This window comes from Strix uralensis, chromosome 7 (genome assembly GCF_047716275.1).
Source record: "Strix uralensis isolate ZFMK-TIS-50842 chromosome 7, bStrUra1, whole genome shotgun sequence".
Lineage (NCBI taxonomy): Eukaryota > Metazoa > Chordata > Aves > Strigiformes > Strigidae > Strix > Strix uralensis.
Window position 1 is genome coordinate 22,736,472 of NC_133978.1, and position 23,198 is coordinate 22,759,669.

At 36.2% G+C, this 23,198-nt stretch overlaps 1 protein-coding gene across 9 annotated transcripts in view; it reads right to left on the minus strand.

Moving 5' to 3' along the window:
* Nucleotides 1-23,198, minus strand: part of ERCC6 (ERCC excision repair 6, chromatin remodeling factor) — a 49,944-nt gene that overhangs the window by 26,500 nt on the left and 246 nt on the right. For 2 of the 9 annotated variants that reach the window (XM_074874864.1, XM_074874865.1), the window contains exons 2-8: nt 22,885-22,964; nt 21,910-22,343; nt 19,254-19,374; nt 16,783-16,891; nt 14,222-14,945; nt 4,902-5,027; nt 922-1,080 (exon numbers count right to left, since the gene is read on the minus strand). In XM_074874864.1, the coding sequence (XP_074730965.1) occupies nt 922-1,080; nt 4,902-5,027; nt 14,222-14,945; nt 16,783-16,891; nt 19,254-19,374; nt 21,910-22,340 (1,670 nt within the window). In that variant the 5' untranslated portion in view covers nt 22,341-22,343; nt 22,885-22,964. Of the gene's footprint in view, nt 1-921; nt 1,081-4,901; nt 5,028-14,221; nt 14,946-16,782; nt 16,892-17,744; nt 19,069-19,253; nt 19,375-21,909; nt 22,344-22,884; nt 23,194-23,198 lie in introns of those variants that run through there. The other 7 variants (XM_074874861.1, XM_074874862.1, XM_074874867.1 and 4 more) reach the window with 5 other exon arrangements.

Sequence of the window (23,198 nt, forward strand, 5' to 3'; positions counted from 1 at the left end):
AAAGCAACTGGAGAAAAAGCAGTAATATTTTCTCTTTAAAACACTATTTTACATGTTCATGTACATGCTGAAAATAACTTTATATAGAAGCATATTTAAATTAATTATTTTTGTTTAGTATAGTACTATGATATTTGCTTAACTGCATGTAGTAATTTACATCAGGTAAACAAGCCAACAAAACTAGAAAAATCAAGTATTGTTCATGCATGCATTTATAAATCCAAGAACACCAACAAGTATCTTTTACGGTAATTTCACCTATGAAGAAGGAATTTTAAAGCATTTTTCAGTAACAATAAAGCGTAAAAGATCTTGTAAGAAAGGCAAATCACTCTAACATAGTTTTGAAAAGCAACCACAAAAAAGCAGATGGAAATTCCTCTGTATAAGTTACTGGTTTTACTATTATTTTTTTGGCATGAGTAATTCTCTGCCGATCAGAAACTCTAACTTTCATTGCAAATCAGCTTGCTGCTTCCTGTAAAGCATTTACCTGGTGGCTTGCCAGAACAAATATTTTAATGTAAAATTTAATAAATGGAACTAAAGGTATTACATCCAATTTAAAATTCCATATTGTGTAAACTATTGATATTAATGTAATCGAGTTTGTAAACAATCCATTTGTGGAAGCTAACCTTAGACACTGTATTGACCCAAAATATCTAGTGCTGCTCATCTGCAAAATGAAGCATCAATGCCTGGAATTCATTAAAAGTGTTACATGTTTAATTTTTCCTGCCCTACAGCTCCATTGTCTCGTAAAATTTTTCCTTTGATGTCCCCCACTAAAAGAATTAAAGGAATATTGTAATTGAAATGTCATTAATAATTCACAGGACCCTCCTCCACCAGCAATACATCTGATGAAATATTAATTGAGCTCCACAGACTGACAGTCTGCAGAGGAGCACTTGCCTGTAATTTGAACCACGAGTCCTGATCTTGCTGTAGCTCAGACCTGCCAAGAAGGCAATTATCTGGATGGTCTTGCCCAATCCCATCTCATCTCCCAGAATTCCTCCTGCCTGCTGGCAGTGCAATTCCCAGAGCCACCTAACACCTGTCTGCTGGTACCTAAAACAAGGAAAGAGAAGATGGCAAATGTTTGATAATACAGATCATAACAGAAAGTACCCATGAATTAATCATTTGGCAAGGTTCTTATACTAGTTACAATAACATGCTGGATGTGTGTTTTACACGAGTGCTGTATTTACTAGGTCATACATTTTTGATGTACTCAGACATTACATGTGACTTTCATTCTTTATGCAACACTAAAACATTTCTAATTAAACTGATAGTCATGGTAATTAGAGGGTATTTTATTTCACATATATTTTAAGTGTTAAAAGCAACTTGGAAAGCTACTCTAACAAAGCATTCTCTTTTCAGAAAAGGTGACATGTAAGGGTCTAGTAAATTGTATTATTTAGAACATATACCTTGAACTGTAAGCTTGACTTGTAAGGGGTACAGACTTTATATTCCACTGTGAAAACTGATCACATTTGCCAAAGCATGCTTTATTTTTTACATAAATTAATATAACAACATTTAGTCTCTTTCAATGAAGAAAAAAGCCAACAAGGTAAAATGTTTTGGAAGGCAAAACAATAGAAACTATTCCAGTGAATGGGATGCAGCAGAGCATTATCATGAGAGAGTATCAGGACAGTTTCTACTCTCATTCATTCACTGGAAATTGTATAAGCAACAATGTAAAATACATTCCAATTAAAAGAAGAAGACTAGAAAACAAGATTTACAATGGCAAGCTAAAAAGGTGGAGATAAGATGCTGGACTGAGAATCGCTTTAGGACATACTTTTTTATAATGATATGAAATAGTGAGACCAGTAGGAATAACATACCACGTGTGTGGGTTAAATTGAAAACAGAACAGAAAGAAATGAAGAAACAGTATATTTAAATTACAATTAAAAAAGATACACATTCCAGCCCTTATGTGTCTTGTAACTTAGAGGAAGAACAAGGTTACAGATACAATTTTCTTGATGGCATGCATTCCTGGAGTGCAGAGCACAGCAAAAAGCAAAATGCATTTTTTTTGTAAAACAGGGATTGTTCATTTTAGGGCATTGTCTTATGTGCATTTCAAAATCCTGTTTTGATCTTTGAATAAATAATATTTAGGACTACTGACAGCTAATGACACTAGTGTCTACTAAGTACTATTAATTTATGATGAGTTCTGTATGGATTGAGAGAATGCTAAACAGAGACAAACAAATGGCTTGAGTAGTTAGAAAAAGATGATCAAAGAACACATCTAATGGTTCAGACATCATACTATCTGCTGGTGTCTCAAATGCATTATACAAAGAAGCCCTTAAAAGACACATTTTGTTAGAAATTAATTCATCTTAAAAATGCAGCAATCTAAAAACAACCATGAAATGGCTTGCAGGATTAGCTATAATTGGCTTAAGGTGCTACCATTATTACATTTTATAAAGACAAAATATTTTCTAACAGAAATACTAAAGAATTAGAGAGAACCTTAATTCCAGTCAGAAACTGCTCCCCCAGATTAATGTCCAGCATGTCTCTTCAGAAGACAATCATTCAGGAACTTCCTGATATTATTTTGTATTATTTCTTAGGATTATAACCACTGCATAAAAGCTAGCTGCATTTATAAGCATTTTTTCCCCTCTCTCCCCTTCTCCTGAGAATGTTTCACAGTCAAGAATTAAGTTTGTGAAAAATTCTGCTCTAAGGTTATGTAAAAATGGAAAAAATGCAGGTGCTTTCTTTGTATAATCATATAAACATGCAATAACTGCAAGTACGCAAAAATTCAAATAAAAAAATCTCCTCCCCCCAATAATTTTTTGTGGTTATATGGAGAGATAATAAATTCTCTTTTATCTTACGTTTTCATTGCACCAATTTTTATGTTTTGTTTTTTACTCAAAAACACTGTAGAAGTAAAATAAAACTGTTGCCTAGTCTTCCAAAATAGTTACGTCTGGACTGTATTGCACGTGAGCAATCATGCTGTGATGCATCCCTCAAAATTCACCACAGTAGCTAGGAGTTTAGCTGCATTGTTTCTGAGACAAAATTGAATTTCAGACTTATCAGGGAAATCACAGACTGAAAGTAAATCATGAAGAAATCTGGTTTCTTGTTTATACAGACAACACTCTCTCAGGCTAAGTGCAGACAGTATAAGGCAATGTTTGTAAGTCAGTCTTGCTCACTGTGTTTGGTTTTGTTCCACAGCAGCACCAATTGTATTCTTGCTGAATGTTCCTCAAAAGCAGACAAGTATATAGGGAAGAAACAGATTGTCCACTTTACCAGGCTTACCAAAGAACGAACTTAAGGATCTATTATTGCAGTGTGAGCTAACTTCTTCGAAATTCAATTCAACTATGGAGGAAGATCTTGTAAGTATCTTGTAAGTATCTTCCAGTATATGCTGCTGTACACCTCTTTGGGTCAATATACTTCCATCTTTTGTACTAAACTTGTTCAGAACTCAAAGTTTAATGCCTATTGACTATGGGCCTTCCTACATTGGAGATTTCAGCATTTAAGTTACAAGTCAGACAAATCATTCAACTCAATTGATCTTTCTAACCACTTAAGAAGTTTTGCCAACTGACTCATGCTTGCAGGGATACCCTTCATTAGTGAGGCTGGTATCTCCAAGATTAATTTTTAGTTGTCTGCTTTATTTCAATTCCCTTTGGGTTGCTCAGACCACACATCCATTCTCAGGATGATTATTTCTGCAGTACCTTTGCATAAACAACTGGAGACCACATATTGGCTGTGTATGGTCCTGGCAACCAAGTCATTAATTCAATTCCATTTCAGAGCTAGTGCTTTCCTTCTGAGGAACTGCAGGACAACAGTAATAACTTCTTTGAGGTTAAGACTAAGTGGTCCTGTTAGAAACGATACCACATGCCCGTTATAAACCAGGGCTTTCTACTACGCTAATTATAATATTTTAGAGAGTTATCTTTTGAAAGAAAAGATGTTTTTCCTGCTGTGCAAAATGTTGCCAACAAAAATAAATTCAAACCTATTATGCATGAAAGTTAAGGGAGAGATTATGGATGAAGTTAACTTGTCAGCTGATAGCTTGTTTGGGCTGCCTTTTGTAAATAGCTTCTTGAAATGAACTTGAAAGTGTCACTGGGCCCCATGGTCTCAAAAAACTGAAACAGAAAGCAGTCATGTCCAAATCTGTAATCCAGCACTAAATAACTAAAGAAAGAGTTGCAAAATGTTTTCTATCTAGTAAAGGAATTAAAAATGCACTCTCCATATTTCAACATTTTACTGGGCAAAATGTTCAAGACTATTTTATAATATGAGTTATAAATAGTTACTTTGAGTAGACTTTGAGTTGTTATTTAAAGTTGTCTATATTTTTTACTGGCAGAAGATTTCACTCACTCCACCCAACCAGAAACACCTGTATTTCTTGTTTGCATTATCACAACTTGCCAATACTTTATTCTTCAAAGTAAAGATATTCTACCACTCCACGCCTGAATTAAAATCAAGCATTTATCAATAAAAGAAAGCATTTATAAAAATAGACAAGTTGAGTTACTCAATTCATAGTTTAGCTGATATGCATTCACAATATTCAGACGAGCCAATTATCATCATGTAACTGCTTTTGTGCTTGTAATAAATTAGTTTCTCTGAGGTTTGATCCTGAAGCCTTTTTTAAAGAAATAATCCTACAGAAACAAGTGAAGTAAAAGTTGAGGCATCATTCACTGAAGTAAAAGTTACAGCAAAGGGCATCCAGAATCACCATGACTAGTAATATTATTAACAGCATACAGCAACATATTAAATAATTAATTAAACAATATTAAAATAAAGTACATGATACATACTTAAAAAGCTTTTTGAAGAGAAATCCTGGTACTTTGAAACCCTCTTCAAATTCAGTGTCACTTTCTTCAGAAAGTTCCTCAGCTGTTTGATGATCTTTGTCCTTCAAACGTTCTTTTTGCCACCTCCTAGAGTGACACAAGGAGTCAACATTCAATTATTGCATAGAAAAGATACTATATGAAAAACTACACTGAATTTTCAGTCAGATAAAAACCCAACAGAAATGCATTCTCCGATGTCATGATGTAAATAGTAATCCTTTTGAGGAGAGAGTTATGCAGGTAAATGCTCAAAATATCTGACATGTTAAAAGGTGCATGCACTCCTGACTAGTTATAAACCATCACTTTTATAGCCAGTTATAATTTTCTATAGACAGAAATACTAGTAGAATGAAATCAACAGTTAACACTATCAAAAAATTCTGGCTGCCTTAAATTTCCAAACCTTCATACCCTCTCCCCCTCCCAAATATCAATAAAGCTTAGGTATTCCAAAGCTATTTTATTAATTTAATCAAATACTTAAATAACTTCCTTCACCTAGAGAAATGTGCAGCAGCGTATAATCTTATACAGAAGACTCAGTTGGAAACATCATCATCTTTGGAGTGACATGCTCTAAATCGGTTAAGCAGTCATTATTAAGAGAACGATTTTTCTTAGGTTTTGAATTTACAAAGTGATTTGTGGTCTGCAGCCTAATCTTATTTGGTCTCTAGGCAGGTTAGAGAATTACCTTCCTGTCCCATCATTCCCCCCCTTTTGAAAAAGCACCAAAGGATCAACATCCAAGGGAACTATGGACTTGTGTTTTAGTGACCCAAAAACATCTATCTGTAATAGTAAAGTGTATGCTACTGTTAGCTGAGTATGTACTAATCTATCAAGAGCACTTCACTGACAATTTGGGTTTTGCTGGAATTCTCCCATGAAAGTGCCATTCACTGCAGGCACACTGAATGTGGTGTATAAACTGACAAAATCCCTACAGAAATTGGCAAGCTATAGGACAAATGAAAAACATCCTTATGTTACTCTTCTAGATGCAGCACAAACCCAGCCATATTTCATCTTATAAAAAGACTAAAGGAGAAGACCTGATAGTCTAGAAGTATCTGAAATATAAAACATGAAGACTAAAATTGTTCAGGTCACAGAGAACTATAAATAGTAGCGGTGGGATGAAAAGAAGCAAATGGAAAATGAAGGCCAAAAGTGAGTTAAGCTGCCGAGCACTGAAATCTACTGCATTAAGCAACAAACAGTCTCCCCAGCTAGATGCTGGAAAACTCATCTGTCCAGTCTTTTAACTCTACATTGAACAAACCCTGGAGAATGCACTCTAGAACAGTCTTGCAACAACTGGATGGAGGAGGACTTAACAGGATGCAACAGCTTTTCAGCACACCTCCAGTTTCTGAATGACAAACATTACAGGTGGGTGAATAGAACATTTCCCTCCTGGTAACGTTTTACCATTTACCCATTACACAAACAGCTTCTTGTTAGCTTAGGTTGCCTCTGTAGCAGCCAAAACTATGGCAGGATAATAGATTAACAGTTCTAAAAAACAAACAAAAAACCCTAACCAAACCCCTTCCTCAAAATGCACCCCATATTCAGGGGAAAAAGGATTTCTGAACTATTTAAAAATGTGAGGAAATTAATATTTTCCTCTTTTATTAAATTTTTAAAATTATTTATCCTGATTTTTCTGTAAAGTTCTGCATTGCTTTTAAGCATTCGAAGATAAACTGCATCTAGGGGTTGGCATGCAAACCCTATTTTATTTCCAGCCTTGCTATGCATAGTCCAGTGTGCTTTAAAGTTATGGGCTGAGAGCCTTATGTTTTCAAAGCTACTAGCCCAATTTTATCCATCAGGAAAAAGAAGCATAATCATAAAAATATTAGTTAATTTCTGGTCCAAAGTTGTCAATATCATCAGCTATGGAAACATAACTTAAACAGTTTCATTATATCCTGACCTAATTAGCCAAAGGGAGGGGGACAGAAGTCACTGTTAAAATTTTTCTGAAACACCTGCCCACAAGACAGCTAGTATCCCTGATATTTTGCACTTCCAACCTGGCAAACAAGCCAGAAGACATGATAAAACATCTCAAGCGTTGCTCCATCTTTAAGACTTCAGCGATGCTGCTATCTAGATAGTCATGTTAAGAGCAGACAACTGGTGCAATGTCATGTACAGTACCATAACTCCTTCCAATGTGGTATGAGAAGTGCCTTCTCCACTAGAGAAAAATCCTGTTAGCTAGAACTGTTTAAAATCAAATTTGATTCAAGTTTTCTATGTTAAACACGAAAATAACGAGGCAATGAAGGTCAAGTGTTCCCCTCGTATTTTTTAACTACATAAGCAGTCCTGGGGGCAATTAAACCAATGACTGTCTTCCTAAGGACACCACTCTGCATTCTCTGGTATGAAATACTGTGAAAAAACTAAGAGAGACACTTGCTGTTAGGTCATTCAAAACCATCTTCCACAGCATCTGCAAACTCATAACAAGACTTAAGCTCAAGCTGTGTTTTCTCCAGTGGCAGCATTAATAGAGTTCCTCTTGTTTTCCTGAGCACTTACTTCAGTGAAACTTGTTGGAACTTCCACTTAAAAGATTTCTGTGTCTCTGGCAAATTTGTTTAAAAAAAACTTGGGTTAGGAACCAGAGAACAGGTAAGAAGTTTAACACTTCATATACAAACAACACAGTCATATATCATTTCTCATGAAACAAAGATAATTAATGGCAGGTTTCTAGACCAGTACCTTTTGAGAAAATACTTACAGTCTGCCTTTATGGAACCAGTCACAAACTTGGAACTGTGGCATTGTTTTATCAAGTGGAAATAATACCACCATCTCCAAATATACACAAGTTACTATAACTGCCAAAACCAATTACACTGAAAAACAAAGACACAGTGCTGGACAGGTTTAGAGAGCCAGCTTCATTAGAATATATTTTGATCTCTTAAGTCAGGAAGTTTTCAGAAGCAAAAATCATGATGGAGAGAAAAAGCAGCATATGCAGGGGAAAAAAACCAAGATGGACAAAGATAGTCTTCAGTTTTCTGATTAAAAACTGATTGAGTTGCTAATGTTTATTATTGGATTGTTCTTATTTCATTATAAGAAATTAGGTATCCAGTTAAGTAATAAAAAAAGAACTGACTAAAAATATATAAGTGTCAAAGCTTTCCCCACAGATACTTTCATATATCTATCCTAACACAGGAATGGAAATCTCCATCTTAGACTAGCAGTCTGTTAAATGTTTGATGTAGGAAAATAACATTCATGCTCTGGGGTCTAGCAGACAGATATGATACATTCTAGAGGCACAGCATAAAATGCATTTATTTTTGTTCAGTACTACAGTATTCTGCTATCAGGCACTGATGGTCAATTATTCTTCTGAGATCCAGGAAAAGATCAACAAATCAAATTGACAAATGCTGACAGTGTCATTACTGAAACTGAGACATGTCAGAACTGGATTATTTCATCTGATTGGGTTATGACAAGACTCAAACCAAGGAACAAAACTCCTACTTACCACACTAAAATCAAAACAATTGTAGATTACAAAGCTTCTGAAGTGACAGCTAGGTATAGAATCCATATTAAACTCAAGCAGGGCAATAATTTCTATGAGTGTATGCTTCTATATTCCAATCTGAATTGCCACTAGCCAACACTGGAGCTTCAGTCTCCCCTGGGAAGAAACAGATTGCCCTCTAGTGTACATTAGAAAAAGTGATCCAGAAACAACCAAGAAGAAACGTTTCTGAGATTAGCTCGTAGCTGTCCAGGAATTTAGGCACTTCACCTTAATATAACTACTATATTGTCTGCAAGAAGTGTGATCAATGTTGAGATTTCTCTTAATATTATTAGATACCTAGAAAACATGTACAGCTAGAATTTGAACTAATAAACCCTGTACTTAACTTTCCTAAAGTAAAGTTTATTTCATACACACTGTGTCTGTTGCTTTACTGAAGTGTATAATTACATCAAGTTCTAGTATTGAAAGCTCTGGTACTACATCTCTTCCAAAGGTCTGGAAGTTTTTTTGCCCACAATTACCAGTTCAAAGAAAAAGCAGCAGTTTGTTGTTACCACTAACAACTTCCAAAGTTTGAAGAAGCTATTTAGTTTTTGAAAGGCTGCAAACTTAATGTAAGATATTGTATTATGATATCCTACCCTAAAACTCCATTATTTTATTTAAAAAAGTGTAAATATCTAAGTGGCTGAAACAATGGGAGGACAAATGCTATTTGCTAGACCAGATCAGTCAAGTCAGTTGGTCAGTCTGGTCTTGCACCTTTCCCCAGAAATCAAACTTTGGAGGGAGAAACAACAGTAGCTCATATTTGACCAAACTACACAGTAACATATTGGCCATTTGGTCAATACATTCCTTATGCACCTCACTTAAACATCATCAGTATGCCTAAACAATCAGAAAATACAGGTTTTACTATATCACCGAGGTCTCTTGAAAATAAAAGCATGACCTTTGAGAAATCTATTTTATGCTGTCCATGGTCACTGACATAAATACAATTTTATCCTGAAAGTGCAGTATGAAAGCCATATATCATACAATTAAATCTTTCTCAGATTCTAAGCCCGCTTCCCACTTATTGCAATACCCTAGAAAGAAATTCTGCATCCAAAACAGTAATGAGCACATTTGAAAAAAAAAAAAATACAGTCAGGAACCAAGCTGAGTGTCTAATATAGTTTGCATTTGTGAAGCACAAAATGTTTTCTATTTTATACAGCTAAGAATCCCTTACAGATTATTCTAATTTGCTAAATTGAAGCATTGAGCATTACTTTTCTGATCTAACTTTTTATGGTCTATATGGGTGGATTTAATTGGTACGTCCTAACAGATGAAATACATGCATTTAGTACCACAAGTCTCCATAAGTAAATTAAGACTGATGTAGACAATTACACACTTGAGCTTAGAATGAAAGGTGTACTCAGCAAATGAGCCAAAATATATCTTCATTTGTGTCTTGGCTGTGTCATTTTAAAGAGCAGTTAGGATGCTCTAAGAAAGTATCTTTCAGGAAAGGTAATATTTAATCCTTTTTTTAATTTATAACTCTGAAATATCAAGAGATTCAGTCACTCAGATCCTTCAAAGAGAGCTAGCACCTGAAAACTGATCTGATAAAACCAACTTATTTTTAAGCAAATTTTCTTTTTTGTTTGATTCTTTGTATCAACTGCTTTGTGCACTGATAGTCACAACTTCCAGCTACTCAGCTGCTGGGATGTTGCTTGGGAGACACAGAAAGAAGTAGCTTTCCCAGCCTTGCCTCTGAGCACTTGACAGCAACTGAAGAATTCAAATAACTGTACTCCATAAACTATACAGAATACACAAGAAAACACATATCTCCCATATCATGACATCTCCTGTAACATGGCATGTAATTCCTTCTTTGAAGCACCAGGCAGATCATACTGAAAACTGCTATGGGCATAGTGACCGCAAGACTGCTAATTTTTTGTTCTGTTTTGACTCCAAGCTACTACCTTATGTAGATACTGTATTAGTGATGTCAATAATGTAAACACATTAACTACGTATATTATAGGCAGCAAAAATTACTTGGTTATACTTATGCTTTGCATTTTAATACATTCAAAGGAAAACTTTGATTAATATGCAAAAAAAAAATCTTAAGTTGCAGTTTCCATATCTGCAGTGTCTTGAGAATAATACAAGAAAATCATGCAGCAGTTTTCTTGTTGAGAACAAAGAGAGGTTTCCTATGCATTTAATCTGCATACAAACTTATTTTTATTTTGTGATCTGAGGCAAAAGAAGCTGAGAATAGGTGCATTTTCACCCATTCCTCAGTATTTAAAGAAACTGGCTCTGCCATGACCTGACCATTCCACCAGGCAGGAGGCAACATGTTAAGATTCCACCAGCACCAATTCTGAATGCTTCTAGATCAAGATGGACACTGTTGACTACAACAAAATATACATCGATAACATACCTGTTGATGGGGATCAAGTTTCTGAGATCTTCAGCACCATCCCAGAGTCTGATTATCTAATCCTCCAGGTTCAGCTGGTAATAGCCAGTACAAAGAACAGTTGGGAATGATGATATGCTACTTTTCACTGAATCTTGAACTTTTTAGCTGTTGACAGTATCCTACTTATTTACCTTACTCTCCATAACCCTGATGTTCCTTGCTACTGTTCATTATTCTTGCACCTTAGATGTTAACCTTTTCAGAATAGATTTTTCCCCTGCCTGTCTGCACAGCAACATGTTCTAGTAACTAGAGAAAGACAAGACCCATGCAAGAGAAGAGAACTGAAATTACTGAGAGCGCAAGCTGAATTCTGTATTGCTAACTTTTACTTTTTCATGTTCCACTGATCACATCTTGCTTTGAGTGACTAGGCCAACCACTGCAAGTAGCCTTTAAAAGAGCCAGGTGCTCTCCCGCCTGCCCTGTTTACTGCACATAACAGCAGCTCCTGTTCAGAAAACAGTCTCTTGTTCTAGAGATATTCTGCAGTCCTGCAGTTAGCTAATTATCATGCTTTAACAACATCATCGTAGTTTCCCCTTGACACAGACCAATCTCTTCAAGTCCCATCTCTGAAAAGTTTTAATGTTAAGGAAACTCATTTTCAATCTTTAAAAGTGTAGGACTGTATTCAGCGCCAAGCACAAGACTAGATGTTCAGAAAACTAAAGTAATCCTAAAGGGTTTTCCTCTGCCTCTCTCAGGGGTAAAATATACCATAATCTTACCCATTTGTTTGCATTCAAAAGTAAAACTGACATGAAACAAGACATAAATGCAAGCAAATGACAGCATTTCTATAGCATTCTTAATATGTTTCTTAATTCACTACATTTTATTTTCTCATGGCATTTCCCATAATGAAGATTACCTGGGGGTGTCAGCATAAAAACGTCAATGTGGACAGCTGCAGCTTAACAGCCACAATAACTGTAGCTATGAAATTTTTAAGAGATGTAGTGTTTTGGTAGCAATTACAGTTATTGATATTTCTAAAATTCATTTAGGCTTTTATTGTAACTTTAGTAACCAAAAGAAATGTAGTCTATGATATGACTTTGCTAAGGATAAATTGTCACAATCTTAACGTTATTAAAAAACGTGTTTGAATGAATTTAAACTGTGAGCCATATTAAAACTTTCAATCAAAATAAATTACTCTTGATGAAAACACTGAATTAAAAATGATTTAATATTGGTCTAATTTAAATGTGAAGAATACAGTTTTATTCAATAAAATAGTAAATATTTTACCAATTAAGTACAATTAATTTTTGTTAATGCATCCAATAAAAAAACATATTTCTTTTTGACCCTTTGGATGTTGTTCAGATTAGCCTCTTGCCAAAATCTGCTATTCAAGAGCAATAAACTATGCTTTAAGTCTGAAAAGCAGCATCCTGGGATTGCAAATCTATTGCCTTATATCAGTTCCTGATATGCCTCTGCAACCTGGGATGTGCAAGTGAAGTTGGGCTTTTCCTACCTGAGGTTTTGTTACCAGTAACTCTACAACTGTGAGTACCTCTGCTATCAGAAGAGACCTCTTTCTCCACAGCAACTCAGGCTCTCATCACAGGAAGAGATGGTGTTTATACCTCTACTTCCTGACCCTTTCTCTGACACAGCTTCATTTAAATCAGTAAGATTTTATATTTCTATAGAAGTGTAAAATTCAAGTCTCCCAAACGCTAACCAAGTTCCTATGCTAGGCCTTACCACTACATCAACCACCCTTCACTGACAGCTCTAATACATACTCTTCCTTTCACTCTAGAGCAGCTGTTTTCAAGTTGAAATCCATCATTTTCTAGAGGACTATAAAACTACTTGAAGGACATTCACTGAAAGTAATTAGTTACAAGTAGCATGCTATCAACAAGCTGAAGTTCATTACATGAAGCTCAACCCTTACAGGAGAAAAGAGACAACATGCCAGTGGTTACAGAACAACTAAAACAAAACAACCATTTTAGTGATCTTGATCTTTTGAATCCCAGTATGTCCAGAAATGTCTCTAACTTCACTGGCATGTCTAGTTAACATTGTAACAGCCTAACAAATTACATGTCACTTTGTTGCCCCTTCAAAATGTTTTCCAGACAGTTGTGAAAACAGAAATGTTGCTCAGTCTTAACGTTAGGAGCTCAACAGCTATGCTATCAGTAGAGAAAACATCTCAACAGCACACTGTAGCTACAAAAAGATCATTGACACCCAAGTTGTATAAACTGCATAAATCACAGATTAGCACAAGGTGTTTCAGCTACCATTTTCATTCTTAGTTGTGTTCCCCCACCTAACATACTAGATACTCCTTAGAAACCTCAGTTTACAACCTTAGGTCATAATAGCAACAGAAAACACCACTGCCACCACCACTGTCACTATCTCTTTAGATAAGGATGTTGTTACCCTCACTCTCATCAAGAACAAAGAGGAAAATCACTGTCAAACATAGCAGCTCTTCTTAGACTTGACTAACAGCAGTATAAATGTCCAGTCTTCATTACTTATGTCTTCTAATGTAAGTTATACAAGAGATATCATGTGCTAATAATCAAGTAATATAGATATTGTCCTTTCCAGTGTAAATTTTTTACAAGTTTAAATTCAAAAGACCCTTTTAATATTGATTTTCAAATAAACCTGTTAGCCATATAAACTATATGTAATTGCCTCGGATTTCAATAAACTAATATAGTTACATACTATTTTTGTAGAATATAATTTATTCAAATGATTTCTTCTTGACTAGCAGTTAATTATTTAAAGCTGAAAACTAAGCATCTCACCCCATCCCAAACCAAAGATTTCTCTCTCAGTGGAAAAGTGCCACCCCTCTGAAGAGGGAGGGCATTGTCTGCACTGTAATTTTGCCTATGAAACAGAAGACAATCTTTTTTTTTTAAAAAAGGTAAGCCTAAGATCTACACACAACAGCAGTACTTAAGTATAAAGCTGCCAAGTAATACGTTGTTGCAAAAAACCACACACTGATAGACAAATAGCTTACTACTGAAGGACCTGTAACAATCAGAAAAGTCTAACAGCAAAGTCTTTGTAATTAAGAGGTATGTATGATTCCTTTTGGAAGGATATGATCATTCTGACTCTCGTTTTCCTTACTTCAGTTTCTAGCAGTGTATTACAGACATTGCCCTTTGCATGTTCAACATCATTTGTTAGTTACTAATAAAAATGTCTAGGACTAACCTTAGTCTCTGTTTATAATAGTCTTCATCTCCATCATCTCTCCACCTCTTTACTTTGCGCTTCCCCAGTATATGTTCTTCTTCCTCAGAGCTTGGAAAGAAGTCAGCATCGTCTTCAGCTTCTTTAAAATCTCTCTTCACCAAATATTTTCTTTTTCTTGACAAATTCCTGAGTTCATAATCGGAATCATTTTCAGCATGAGAAGATGCCTGCTCTTCCTCCTCCTCTGCTGCTTCTGGATCAAAGAGCTCCTCATCAGGTACATACTCAGACTCTCCACTATCATCCTCCTGTTCACGCCTGAACTTCTTGGCCTCGAGGTATTTCTTTTCTTTTGGAATCTCTGCTTTTGACTGAATCTGGAGGGCATGCTTCTGGAGTTTTCTCATGTGTTTTTTTAAGCGTTTATCTGTTTTTGACAGGGCTTTACCCCTTTTTTCCTTTGTAGATGTGGGAGCTATGCACTGAGCATTTTTGGCTTGTGCTTTCTTCTTTGATCCTTTGTGAATGGATAACTTTTTTCTTTCAGATGACAGCTTAGCTTGGTCTGCTAAGTACTTCTCAAAATCAGATGCTTCATTTAGCATTAATCGTGGTGTCTTTCTCTCTGGCTTCTGAGATATTTTAGTTCCAAATGGAGTCATCTGGCCAGTACGAATAAGCTCTTCCCACTCTGTTTCCTGAACAGGCATAAGCATACTGCCAAGACATGATGGACCAGGTTCTACAACAAAAATCAGAACATCCAGCATGCCTTTAACCCCTTCTGAATAACTCAAACACAGGAACAAAGGTGTTTTGGTGGTCCTTCCCCCAAGCTTTATATGCTTTCAGTTCAGTCTTTATACACAACTTAAAGTCCAAATTATCATCACCACACATAAAAGTTCAAAAAAGGCAAAACTCAACAAAACAGAAGGCTAAAGAAGTCAGACTAACTTTTACTTCAAAACTACTTCTCAAACTTAATATAGGAAACATTACAGATACTATCAAAACACAAATACTTCTGAAACAACACACAGCAGCAAGAACTACCATGAAATTACAGTCCCCCATGGCACATGAACTCTAATGTGCTCCCTATGCTGTCAAGTTAACCCATGTCGCCATGTTTGGTGCAAGAAACCACTATGTTCCCATATGCAGCAACATCGTTCATTTCTATTTTATTATTGATTTTTTCAGCCCTACTCATAAGCTTGAAATTTGACATTTCTACACCTGGACAGACACAATTCTTACAAAAACACAAAAAAGACTGTCTTCTCACATGCTTCAGAAAAAAGAAAGCAAAATCCATCTTCTTACTCTACAATACTAATATTAGGATTATGACTTTAAAAGTCAGACTGCCTTCACAGCACGCTGCCATAAAAGAGCACTTCAGTTATACTGCGTACACAGTTACTCTACATATTAACAACTATAATTGGCTTGAAACCAAAGAGGGGGAAAAGCTTTGAATTCAGGAAGGTGAAGAGGAATTCCAGCCTGAAATCTATTATTAGGGTCCAAAATTTCAAAATAGCTGTACCAGAACTGCCACCACAGCATGCTACTGTATATGGTCCCATTTAAAGCACTGTATTTATCACCAAAACATGTTTAACAAGTAACAATGATGCATCAGACATGAAACTTCTCCCTCTCCACCCCCTCAGTTTCTCAGACCACTGAAATTGCTCAACTATGTTTCTTCTGTCTTGGGCTCCATACACCTCCTAGTTACATTTCATCACGCTGGGTGCCTGAGTTTTACTGCATGAACTCATTCAAAGAAAAAGGATTAAAGATGCTTTTCTACTAGGAAATGTTTACTGAGGTTTTGACTCCTCTAAGTTTTGTTGAATCAGGAAGAGAAACATGAGCTCTGTGAGATCTCTAGCCACATCTGCAATGGACAAATAGCACAAAGAGTTTACACCTCTGCAAACAACAATACAAGCCAAAGGTGACACGCAGATGTCAATAGGGTCCAAACTTGCCCTGCAGATTAGTGATTGTGGTCAAGACACAACCAAGCTGGAGTTACAAAATCCAAGATCAGTTTGCAGACAGCAGTGAGAAAGAACACTTCATGAAACACAGAGAACAAATATCCTGCTTTAGAAGAAGCCTTATTTATTAAAATCACAGTGCAGCCTGAAAAACAGAAGCACTCTTCCCTTCCATTTCTAGTGATACTTCCCAACAGTAAGAAAAACCAATTTCGTTAATGCTGATTGATAGCATCCAGCATATAAAATGTAATTCAGTCATGATGTTAGTCATCTTTATCAAATTAGCTGTGAAAAAATGTTAGGATTTCCAATTTATTAAGCCCAATACTCTAATGTGCCTCAGTCATCCCTTCTGAGCTGAACATGGATTAACATTCATTTTTTAAAACTTCCCACATGAATATGACAAGATCTGCAATTCTGCAGGTGCAGAGAGTAAGTGCTCTTAACCCTCTCTTTGAAAGCAAACCACTGAAATTTATTTCTTTATTGGCAAAGATCTTGCAAACTAGCTTCAAACAAAAAAAGGAACAGAATTTTCATAGCCTTCTCTCATACCTTCATCTTCCTCGAACTCAATCTCATTTACTTTATCAAGAATCTCTGTTCCACCAAGAATTGCTTGGAGACGCTTTTGTTTTGCTTTGATCTTCTTCAGCTGTTGCTCCTTGAATAACAAGTAGATACATAATTTAATTTTTAATCTGGTTCATAAACTTACTATCATTTTAAACAAGACTTAAATTACTACATTTGCAGTATTTTCCACCAAAATCTCATATTCAAATGTTCATAGTATTGCATTTGAAACAAAAAAAGTGTTACTACAGTATCTGTAGGGCTCCAACCCACAGAACACATACAATTTTGTGCATACAATCATTTTACGATGTGTACAGTAGGATCAGACTGTTTATACACACAATTTCACATGCACATTACGCATTTTTATGTATATCTTCTCAGATAATTTTATGAATGTGTTGATTCTAGTGAAGGAAGACCGGATTAGTGAGATGCACAGAGAACACCAGAAGATTTGTTCATGATTTGCAAGACTAGGTTAATGGTTAGCAAGCCACTAAAAGCAGCTATAAGATTTAATAAGATTTATTTATCATCCCAGAAGTTTTGGAATGTTTTGTTAGAAAGAAACTAAAATGGTAAATCAGTCCATCATCCTAATATATATTTGTACACAGTTAATTCAGGAGTGGTCATAGCTAATTTAACAGCAAAAGCTACAAAGTGAAATGACTTTAAAAAGTAAGTGAAAAAATCAACACTACAGATGCTATAACAAGTATAGTTCATTACTGCTATGAGAATAATTCACAGCTAGGTCTTCTGTTACACCTTTTATCTGACTGTAATACTCAACTGTATATCTACTGATGACGCGATTCCTTGGTGTTGCTAACTTTCATTTATGAAACAAGAAATTCCAACCAGTAAAACAAAGACATAGGCAACGTAACTTTCCCCATTTGTAACTCCATTCTTTGGAAATATTTCCTTACCTAGAGAGGCACATACTTCAGTAAAAATAAAGTTCATGGCAAAATGAGCACATTTTTTTTTCTTTTTGGTGAAGAATGGTTCACTAGTCTTCATGTAGAACTTTTCAAACCACAAAGGATAAGCATATTCACATATGGTATGACACCTTATCTTCTGTGCATGCCCTATTATCCTTGCTACCAGAGAACTTTGTATCATAAAAGACTCCCTGTATGACAGTCCTAAGGAAGTAGCTGTCCTGTACCAGTCATTAATTTCCCATTTGTCTCAATAACAGATGAATTTGGTCATCTTTAACCATTTTTTTTAAAATACTACAAAAAGAAGAGATGAAAAGGCACTTCTCCATGCAAAAAGTAGGTTGACACCAGATTTAAATACATTGCCTGCCTTCAAATAGCCTCCAAAACACTCCTGAGGTTATTAGGACCACTTTTACAGATTATAGTTTTCATACAGGGATTTATTCTAACACTTCAAGGACTATTAGAGATGGGTAACAATGAACTCTCAATGAGGATTAAGCTTTCCCTGCAACTAACACTTGTGTAAATTACTTCAAATAATATGAAACCAAGCAAAATAGTGTCCAATTACATGATCACTATTCAGTGGTAAATCTGGTTTAATGCATTTCTTCCCACTACTTCCAGCTACTTGTTCTTAGTCCTGTGCCGCTGCTCAGTATTGTGCCCCTCACTCTCTTAAATGGCCAAATTGTGAGCACAGTGTTATCCAAGTTGCTGAAATGATCAAGGTTAAAAAACAAACAACCGACTCAGTGGCAAATAGCCTGAGATTGGGAAGAAGTGTCTGAGAGCAAAGGACAATAAGTTTTTCAGTCAGGGTTATCATTAGAGAAAACATTAGGGTGAATTTCCACAGACAGTGAGCGGATCAAAGTGCTACATTCCTGACCAGGAGAAGTTTCCCTTTTTTCAAATCTCCTTCCTATTCACAGCTGTAGAGGTCTACTGCTTACACCACCCTGATGCCTGCTAGATTGCTCTACAAACGCCTTTAATGTACTACGCTGGCAGAAAAAACCTAGAGCAGTTTTTGCCAAGTCAATGAGTTAAAATGGCTCACAAAATGGAATGATGTGTACTGGGTACAAGAAAGATACAGACAGTGAAAGAGGATTAAGGAAAGGAAGGTAGTGAATGAAGACCAGGAGAGATGAGATTTAGGTCAACTATTGAATCATGACCTAACAATGGTTTGCTAATTCTCCAAATACTACTGGGAGGGATTTAATTAAATTAATGCAAATCAGTCTTCCGAGCAGGTCCTGGAACTTGAGTTTTACAGCATGTTCTGAAGCTTAGAATAAAAAAAAAAAAAAAAAAAAAATCAGCTCTCTCATCTTTAAACTAGTTATTTCCATTTTTTGATAGAAAATTAAACCCTTTAAAAAGGGAAGGAACAGCAATTGAACACATAATGCAAACCTTAAACCAAAGCAGAAGCTAAGTATTGTCCGCAGGAAATTAATGTAATCCAATCACCTTGTTATATTTTTGCCGTTTTACAGAATCTAGTTTTCTGTTTATATCTTTGCTGTTGGCAGCTTGGGGTGAAAGTTGTTCAATGATTTTATCTATTTGTTTCAGAGACGTTGTACATGATCTGAAAAAGCAAGAAGATTGCAATGTACAAGTCAACTCTAGAAAGAAAAATAGCACATTCTCAATTCAGACAATTTAGAAATTCCAGGAGATTTAAGGTAAGATTTAAAAAGGAATAAAGGTAAGTTTCTAAATAAGCATCTTATATTTAAACAACACTGGAAATACTAAACACTTTAAGAAGTTGTGCATCATAAAATATTTTTAAACAAAATTTTGTTAATACTAAATTCCAAAGGCAAGGAAATTGAACTAACTGTTGCAATATTTAGCACTCAAAAGTTACAAGTCTGATGATGATAATAAGTAATGGTAGTTGCTTTTATTATTCAAGGTAAACAAAATGCAAAACAAAAATCTAAATGGGAAATCCCATGTTTTCATCCTCTAAAACTCTTTTAATAGTTTGATGCCATTCTATAAGGAAGCCTATTTCTTTTACATTTACAATGTCCCTTTTACACAAAGAATAGATTACAAGATACAAATATAGTGTCAGGAAGACAGCCTAGCTCAAAGAATCAACAGCACATCAACATTAAACCTTTCTTACTCTTGCACTACCATTTTTCATGTTTCCATATGCAATATGAAGTTCAGGTTGAACCACATACTATAACCTAGTATCATCCGTTTCTGCTGGGAAGTCATTTGCAGGGAAGGAGGCACTGCCCCACCGTCAGAAGCAACAAATCTGGGTTTGTTGATTCAAATAGAATATTTTGTAAGGATACACAAATTAGCATCTCAAAGCATTACAAAAAATGTCAAAGAAAACTTTTTACAACACCTGCAAAGCAGCCATTACTCCCCTCATATGCAAAGAAAAGCACTACATAAATCTCCTCAGTTGTCAGGGAGGAAACTGTTGGGCCACATTTCTCTCCAGCTCTAATCTGGATTCTACCACTGTTCTCCTAGGAGACATATTCTACCAGCTCCTCAGCTATCACTGACATCTTCACTTCTCTGTTCTTTCAACACTTTTGAACCATCCCATCCCATCCCCTTTCTCAGTTTTCTGTTTTGTTGCTTTGAAGTATACCATCCTCTTGCACGCCTCCTACCCTTTGGACCTTGCTTCCTTGGCCCTAGGGTCTCTTGACATATACTGCTACTGTCCTCTTCCACAAAGCTTTATTTAACAGGACTGTGGGATTTAAACAGGATTTAACTTCAACCATTTTTTATTCTCCTTCTCCTTAAATTTGTGTGTATATTATAGAACCATGCAACTCCCACCATGAAGTGGTGCCAACTACTCAAAAAACACTTCTTGACTGATTTTTACCTCTACTCATGCATGCACTGTGTTATAGGACTTTAATCAACTCTATTACACTCTACTCATATGTCTTTACCTTTGTTAGTCCCTCTGCTCAACAAGCCAGCTATATCTCTGCTAATTTTCTCCAAAACTAACTTTCAAACTTGCACATCACATCTCATACAGATGAAGTTCTACAGGTCTGCATAAGCCGCTTGCATCCCCTCACGTAAATTTTATGTTACAACTTCAAGTGGAAGATGAAAATAGGGGTAGGAAAAATCATAGGATGCCTCTTAAAGAAAAATAGGAAAATAACAACTGACTGTGCTGCGCACCACTCTTTCAATAACCGCGTAATCTAATTGCAGTGGTTACACTGCTCCATTCTTCCTCTCAATGACCATTGTACTCATTATGTCCTTCTGCTACATAACATCTGAAATTAGGTTCCAGTTTTGCAAACTTACTTAATTTCTCATCTCCACACCCAAACTGGAAAATTAATGAAGTGCATAAAATTAAGCATATACATAACAAGAAAGCTATGCAAGAGTTCACACAGATAACGGAGTCCTACAGCACTCTTGAGCACTAAAAGCCAACATTAATGCAATACAATGAAAGATGCACAGGTAGAATTACTTACCTGCAGTAGTTCACACAATAATTCTACAAGGAGACCAGAAACAGAAAGGGAGATCTAAGATCAGAACTCTAAAGATTAGTGGCTCCTATCCCTCAAAGTCTTCTACTATCAATACCATGTCAACTAAGTATTTGTTTCTTTTAAGGTGTCATTAAGTACTTCATACAAGCATTTGTGACAAGATTGTTTTGGTTGTAGTACACTCATGATGGGGAGTCATTCAAGTTACAGAAAGCACATAACCAGAAGCAGGTAACTGCATGAAACATACAGAATTGAAGAAGTGGCACTTTTTCTGACTATAGCTTTGAATATAATGCACTTCTCCACTGCGCAGAAAACGGACATGCATCTTGGTAAGACAGGAGACAAATCACAAAAAGGAGATGTGCTGTCCTCTACTGCCTTGACGCGTGACCGAATTAGTCAAATAAGAGCAATGAAGCATTACTCTGATGAGAAAAATATTTTCTCCTTTTGTAAAAGGTGGGTGACTCAGAAGAGTACATGTGATGTAGTGCTTTCAAAACATCTTTTCATCTTCCAGCTTTTAAAAACATGCAACACCAAGCCTCCTTAGACAGTAACAGAAAGGAACAGTAAGAAAGGACACAATTTACCTTAAGTCATCCAGCACTGACTGATATTCTTTCTCTGCATCAGCTATTTTTGTTGCTTTATTAGCTTCATTAATTGCATTATCTACTTGCTGAAGAACTCCTTGCTCCAATACATCCTGGTCATAGACATCAACTCCTAAACCTTTGAGCTCAGCAGCCTGTGCACTATGTGAAATGGATTGAATCTGCTGCCTGTTGATCTGTAAAAGGGGTTGTCCTCTTCTGGGCACCTCCAAAGGAACAGCCGTTGAAGTGGATGACTGGCTGGCAGAGTTGGGAACTCTAATACTATTAGCCAGGTCACTGCTATACATGCCATTTTCTTGTTCAATTCCCAATTCCTCAGCATTATGCAGACAATTACTGCTTGAAGTAGTAACAGGGTCTTGTTCTTGGGTACTGTCTGGCAGGTGGCTGTTGTCTGTTGGCATCCTCTGCTCAAAGGCAACAAAGAATCACCACATCATAAGAACATTCACACACACAAAGTTCCTCATGAAAACTGTGCCCAAATAAAAGTAAGCAAAACAACAAGCGTGTTTCTTTATGAGAAATTCTTGTTTCAAAACATCTAGTAGCCTACTCCTTCATGAGTCCTCCCCTCAAAGGCCTCTCCAGACTAATTTCCACAATCAAAAGGAAAAAGTGGCCAAAACTTCTTAAAGACAGCTATTTGGAATACTCCTGAAAGATGCTGATATCAAGACAAATAAAATAACCTGTAAAAATTACTCTTCTTGCCAGAGCGTGAACTCGGTCTTGTGTGTAAATGGTCATGCTCCAGACTTATGACATAATGTAAACATACACAACTTAACATATCCAAAACAAAAAAATGTAAGTTTTTGAAACAGGATAAGACTTGCCAGTGAAAGCACTGATGAGAGCACTTGGCTGTAGGCTTTAGTTTGACAATTCAGCTGTGAAGGAGAACATAAACCATCTTAGTTGTTAGGAAGCTAACACTGGACTTACCAAGGCAAGCCCGGAGCTGGTATTGTTTGGATCCTTCAGGGTGAGACTGTCTTCCGAAAAAACGTCTCTCTTATCACCTTCTGGATAAAACATGTGATATTAACCTGCAGGAAGTCATTAATAAGACAGGTGGGATTCGCAGAAACCTCTCCTAGCACGGCAGCCCGTGGACCTCGGGCCCAGCTCACGGTTTTCTTCCATCAGCTCCAATCACGCAGACAATGGGTCTGGCCCTGCATTTAGGCAACAGGCACCATGATAACCCCGCGCACCGGACCGTTCCCCTCGGAGAGCCCCCACCACCCCCCAAGTCC